General features: G+C 35.4%; 1 protein-coding gene across 1 annotated transcript; it reads right to left on the reverse strand.

Annotated features, from left to right (window-relative positions):
* Positions 1 to 3,291: 3,291 nt before the first annotated feature.
* LOC131067972 (wall-associated receptor kinase 5-like) lies at positions 3,292 to 6,115 on the reverse strand. The gene is made up of 3 exons (XM_058003157.1): positions 5,215 to 6,115; positions 4,890 to 5,075; positions 3,292 to 4,768 (listed from the first exon to the last, which is right to left on the reverse strand). The coding sequence occupies exons 1-3, from the start codon at positions 6,113 to 6,115 to the stop codon at positions 3,561 to 3,563; spliced, it is 2,295 nt and encodes a 764-aa protein (XP_057859140.1). The 3' UTR covers positions 3,292 to 3,560.
* Positions 6,116 to 6,571: the final 456 nt, after the last annotated feature.

Raw genomic sequence — 6,571 nt, forward strand, 5'->3', positions numbered from 1 at the left:
AGCCTCTTACTGATCACTATGATCTTGTCTTCAATATCTACATAATCTCCTCTTCAACTTTCAACAACTTATTCAATCCTTAAACAATTGTTTACTTATGAAATCCAATTTGCATCCTCTTACTAATAGTTTTTACGAAAAATGTACACATTTAATTCTTCTTATTCAAATTAGTGTTTTCTTCTTAACATCATTCCCTTGTTTCTTTTAGCTTTGTTTATTCCCTAGAAACATCTTTCAAGTGCTTCGTCTCTTTTCTTCTTCTGCAGTTGTTAGTTGGATGTTCCTTTGTTGATTTCTTCACAAATAGTAGTGAACTTCTCTAAGTTCTAGAATCCTTTCTTGAATAACAAAATCTTTGAAAACCCATGATCTAGAATCCATTCTTGAACAATAGAATCTTTGAAAACCCATGATCTAGCCTATTTTTTATGCCCTTCCATTCACTAATGAAGTTCTCTACCGATTGAACTATTGGCACCTATTTGGTTGCTCCATTATTGATATGGGTGTTGCTTATTTCCAACACCCTCTACCTTAATCCACAGTTCAAATTCTTGGGGCTCCTTTTTCTAGCTTTGATACAACTTGTTGGATGTTACATCTAAATGAAAGAACATTAAAAAATACAAACCTAACATGCACATATTCATCATATCACAAAGTTAAATTAGAATGCTTTAGAAAGATTCAATTCTATTCAGTTTGAACATAAAAAATAAAAATATACAAAACGTGAATGCTTAAACTTTCACTAACTTCTATTCGATCACTTAATCATAGGACCATATAACCATCTTTATTATAAAAGAATTGCATGATACCTTATTAAAGACCTTGAAAAAAGGCTTAAAGATTTAATATATTACATTTAAACTAATAAACTACTTCTAAAAATAAGATATTTACTATTTTGAAAGAAATTACATATTCCAACATAGACTGGAAATGATCGCCTTTCGCCTTTGAAGTCAACCTCTTCAGGATGAAGATTTTACAATCATAGACAAATAAATGCAAACATTTACAACAAGAGAATTACAAGAAATTGTTTCTAGCACACAAAAGAAAATTTTATTTATTTGAATGAATTACATGGTGCATCAAACAAGGTCTTCTTTACTAACTATTTTATTCACACACATTAACTATTTATAGAGATTGGATCTCCTAAAAATAGTCATTAACAAGACTTCTTTGCTCTTTGTTCCTTTCATTTAATATGCAAAAACTCTATATAGAGCATTAAATATATTGTTAGTCATGAATTATGTATGTGAAGCATTGAATGCCAACATATTCATTCTTGATGCTAACCAGACTTACAAGATGATCACAAGTTTTGTAAATTGATCTTTTGCACAACTCATTGTGGAACAGTTTTCCAAATAGATCCTATGCAAAAACTCTATATATAGAGCATTAAATATATTGGTGGTCATGCATTATGCATATGAAGCATTGAATGCCAACATATTCATCCTTGATGCTAAGCAAAATCACAAGATAATCACAAGTTTTGTAATTGACCCTTGTACAACTCATTGTACAACAGTTTTGTTAATTGATCCTTTGCAAACCATTGTGCAACATTACATTACTCTAGTCTTATAGACTCATTTGGTAAAGTCCTTGTAGAAGTGTATGCATGTACTTATTTCTCTCCTTCATGAGATAGAAAAGACTCATAGCACACTAAATTACATCATTTGTTATCAACTACTTGACTCATACTCTTTCAAACTTTCTTGACTATTATCTATTTTTATATACAAACATTTATATTTTGAACATGTTTGTTACCTTTTCAGAGTAATTCTTCAACCCACAAATTGAGGGAGGACAAAGATCCCAATGCTTCTTTGTTAAATTAGGTCCTTCCTTAGGACAATGTGAGAATTGCATCACCCACAAATTGAAGAAGGAAAAAGATCCCAATGGTTCTTTGTTAAATTATGTCCTTCCCTATGACAATGTGAGGATTGCATTATTTGAGCTGATTTATGTGAACCATTACTTCTATCTTTCTTGGGTGTCATAACTGGCTGAATGAGCTCTATAATTGCTTGACCATGCTTTAACAAACCTTGTCCATTATACCCCTTTTCTTCATGATCTTCAAACTAAGATTCTTTCCAAAACAACTTTTACCATTAGCATAACAGACTATAGAATTCGTACAGACTATAGAATTTGTAGATTGAAATACAACTTTACCTTCAATCTTATACTCTTTACATAAGCAGTTTTAGCTGCATCATCCATATTAAATGGGAACAAATTACTTTAATCACATGAGACATCACATACAGAAAAACTTCAAGCTTGGACTCTCATTCTCTTTTTCCAACAAGTTTAACCACTTTTCCAAATCTTCATTCTTCCTTTGGACTTCATCAGACAACTTTAAATTTTCTGTTTCCTTTTAACTTTTTCCAATTATTTTTGAAAAATGTCATTTTCAAGAAACTTCTCATAAATATCTTTTCCTACTTATCTTATCCTTTCTATCATTTCTAAATTACACTTTTTTTTTTACATCAATTCTTCTTTCAAAATATCATTCTCACAGATTAGAGTTGCATTCTATTTTTTTAATCTTTTTTTTGGTCAATCTTCCCCATTAAAACAAATTAATTTCACCTTTTACTGCATATGGATCTTTACCTTTAGATAGCAGCTAGGTTGCAAGCTCCTCCATGACTATTTCCTTGAGAACAGTGGCTTCTTTAATTAATCAAATGAGACCTCTGTTCTTTCTATCCCAACAATCTTCTGTGATTCGTCAACTTGGTGGCACCTTCTACATGCAGTGAACATTTTTTCCAGTTGCAGGCAACAATGGATTTTGTATGACAGTGATTCTTTCGGCTTCTTTCAATCAAATTGTACTCCTTCCTTGACAAGGGCAACACATTGAATAGTTGCAGCTTTGTTCACGACAGAAATTACTTCTTCCAACTTTGACTTACAGTCTTTCCTTGACAGATTTCTCCATAGATGCAACTAAGTATAATCATATCTAAGTTTGTGGCAGTGGCTAAACAATTGTCTTTAAGCAAAGCTCTTCTAAATGTTTTCAATCTTTAACTTTTTCTCGTACACACGATCTTATCCAGCTCACAATCTGATGATCTTTCTCAACCTGCTCAGATCTTTCTTCTGCGACCATTTAACCTAGGAAACACGATCTACCAAGCTCCTATACCAATTGAAGACTTTATAATCATAGACAAAAGAAAACAAAAACATCTACAGCAAGAGATAATTGTAAGAGATTGTTTCTAACACAAACAAGAATCTTTTATTCATTCAACTCAATTGCATGGTGCCTCAAACAAGGTCTTTCTCACAGATGTGCTGACTTGAGACACTCATTGTTTCAAAACAGCATGAGAACATCTCTTTATACAGATCCTATCTTCTAAAAATAATTATTAACTGAATTACTTTTAAAATAACCACTAACTGAACTTCTTTGTTCCTTACATTTAATATGGAGAAACTCTAAATATAGAACTACAAATATATTGCTGGTCATGCATATTGCATGCGAAACATCACCTGCCATCACAGGCAGGCATCTCAATCAGTGCAGTGAATGGTTCCTCCGACGTGCTCCCAATTGCAGATGGAAAACTGTAACCCCTGAATTCATATGGAGTTTGTGATGCTTGTCTTGAAATTCTGGTCTGCAACAATATTGCATCGTCATACTTTAGACTGTCATTGAATTTTGTCTTTCTTGTCCCACCTCTTACCCATAAAAGTTCCTCCACGACCTCTTTCATCGACGGTCTTTTCCTCCTTTCCAAATGAAGGCATTCTCTTGCTAACCTTCCCATATCTTCCATCTGCTTCAGGTTTTCCTCCTCCAATATTTTGCTATCCAAGATTTCTGTGAGGCGGTTATCATTAAGTCTGGAGAGAAAAAGAGTAGATAAACTCCACTCGTCGCTGGCCCTTTCTATGGAGATGGGTTTCAGAGATGTTAGAAGCTCAACCATGACTACACCAAAACTGTATACGTCGCTTTTGTCGGTGAGTTGATACGTTTGGAAGTACTCAGGATCCAAGTAACCCCTTGTGCCCATTATATTAGTGGTGAGATGTGTGTCATTGGAAGCGGAGATGAGACGAGAAATCCCAAAGTCTGCAACTTTGGGAGAGAGTCTCTCATTCAAAAGAATATTAGACGATTTTACATCCCGATGGAAAATGGGTTGAGATGCTCCAGAGTGTAGATATGCCAGAGCCTCCGCTGTCTCGATTGCAATCTGCAGACGTGAAGCCCATGGCAAAGACCCTTTTTTGGAGTGTAAACGTTCAAACAATGTTCCATTCGGAACGAATTCAGATACCAGCAACGGAAATTTAGTTTGGATGCAACACCCTAACAATTTCACAATGTTTCTGTGGTTTATTTGGGAGAGAATTGCAATTTCATTAAGAAACTCATGATCATCCTCCAGATTCAAAGCTTGCTTGGACTTTTTGATGGCCACAAGGGTACCATCTAATAGAATGCCTTTGAACACGGTTCCGAAGCCCCCAGTTCCCAACACCATTTCCTTGGAATAATTATTAGAAGCTCTTGCCAATTCTTTTGCAGAAAACATTCTCAAGCTTTCTCTACCCACTCTAGAAGCTATGTGTTGCTGCAACTGCTGGAAATACTTGGCCTCCAAAAGTTTAAAGTGACGTTTCTTTAGCCAGCAAACCACAAGAGAGGCTGCTAAACAGACAACCACAAACGAAGAGACGGATCCTGTGTATTTTACCAGACCAGACATTGAAAAAAAAAGAGTTATCTTACACCTATTTTCGAATATCTTTTAAGGCAAACAATTTAAACAACAGAAACAAACGTAGTGCATTTAATATTTTACCTATGATTGCAGGAAAAACAGCGCGATTTGAACTTGTGCGCATGCATCTTGTTCCATTTTGAAAGCCATCTCCTTGATAGCCCTTTGCACAAGAACACTTGTATGAACCTATCGAATTCAGGCATATTCCTCCTCCCTCTGCTCCAACGCACATATTCAACTTTTTATCGCTGCACTCGTCTATGTCTGAACAGTCATCATCACTATGATTAGAAACCGTGAGATTTGAGAAAGAACACATGATACTAATTACAAACCGTGAGATTTGAGAAAGAACACATGATACTAGTTACAGTTATAATTATGAAAGACACGGAGGTTATACCTTTACAATCTGTGCCGTTCATATAACCATTTCCTTCGTATCCAGAAAGGCATTTGCATACGTGCCCTTTTACGGTAGGAGAATCACTGCATTCTGCGTTAAAGGAGCAAGAATAATTGGAAGTTCCTTTAGCCATGTAACAATTCTGAAGGCCGATACCCCAGTTAAGGAGGAGACCATAAGAAGCCTTGGTGCCTTTTCCCCAAAACAGACTTGTTGTATTGTCGAGGATCTTGAAGGTGGAGGGGTCGAATATGGTGGAGAAACCACACCTCTTATCAGTTTTGTTCCAAGTAAACTCGCCTCCGCCAGTGAAATTTATCGAAGGAAAATTATTTGGAAGGTTAACTTCGCAGCATCCGTAGCGGCAGTATGGTCGATCAGTTTGAGGATCACATATTGCTGTACATTTCACCTCTCCCCAACCCTCAACTATGTAGCTACCGGATGTCTTGCAGCCGACAACCACGAACTTATTGGAGTTTGAAATAGTGAAAGGCCCATCTGAAGGTAGATTGAAGTAGGTTGTCCCAAAGCTGTTTCCACACGTCCAGGCATAGTTACGAAAGGAGTCTATGACAAGGTAACCCATATAACCGATCTCCATGATCTTATAAGGATAAAGAAACCCATCTTTAAAATTACCTTTAAGCTTCCCATCGGTATAATTACCAACATTGACATACAAGAACGGAGCCAGCATCCCAGTAACTTTATCCACCTCACATGCGATATTAAAACCAGGGTATCCACAACCAGAATTGTTGATCCAGAAAGGGTAACTCACACTCACTGAACCGCAGCTTTCAGGTTGACATTTTGCAGCAGTAAAGCTCAGCAGACAGACACAAATTACAAAGCGAAGCACAACTCCACAGTGGATTTGCGTTTGCATCAACATTTTCTGTTTGACCAAAACCAGATACTCAATCATCCAAATGACAGGAAAAAGATGTTAACGTATGGAAAGCCGCGTGGAATTAAGTAGTACTCGCAAAATACCTACCTCCTAATGCTGACTAGTCTTCGAGATGATTTTATTCAAACGTCAGATATGTAAAATGGAAAATGAATCTCATTATTAAAATCTAACTTACTGTGCTCAAATTCATGCTCCAATTATAAAAAACACAAGTGCCTCAACATTTGCGTTACATAAAAATTTAAACTATGTGCCTCAAGTACAGAGTATCTAATAAATGATGGCAATATATGAAAACAAATATAGATAGAACAAGAGTAATATGTATAAACAATAATAAATGGAAAAAGATAAAGATTAAGAAACTAAATTTAACCTAAAATACATACCAAATGCTACCAGAATATTATATTAAAGAAATTATCTTAAAATAAT

The sequence above is a fragment of the Cryptomeria japonica genome, chromosome 5 (assembly GCF_030272615.1).
Source record: "Cryptomeria japonica chromosome 5, Sugi_1.0, whole genome shotgun sequence".
NCBI lineage: Eukaryota > Viridiplantae > Streptophyta > Pinopsida > Cupressales > Cupressaceae > Cryptomeria > Cryptomeria japonica.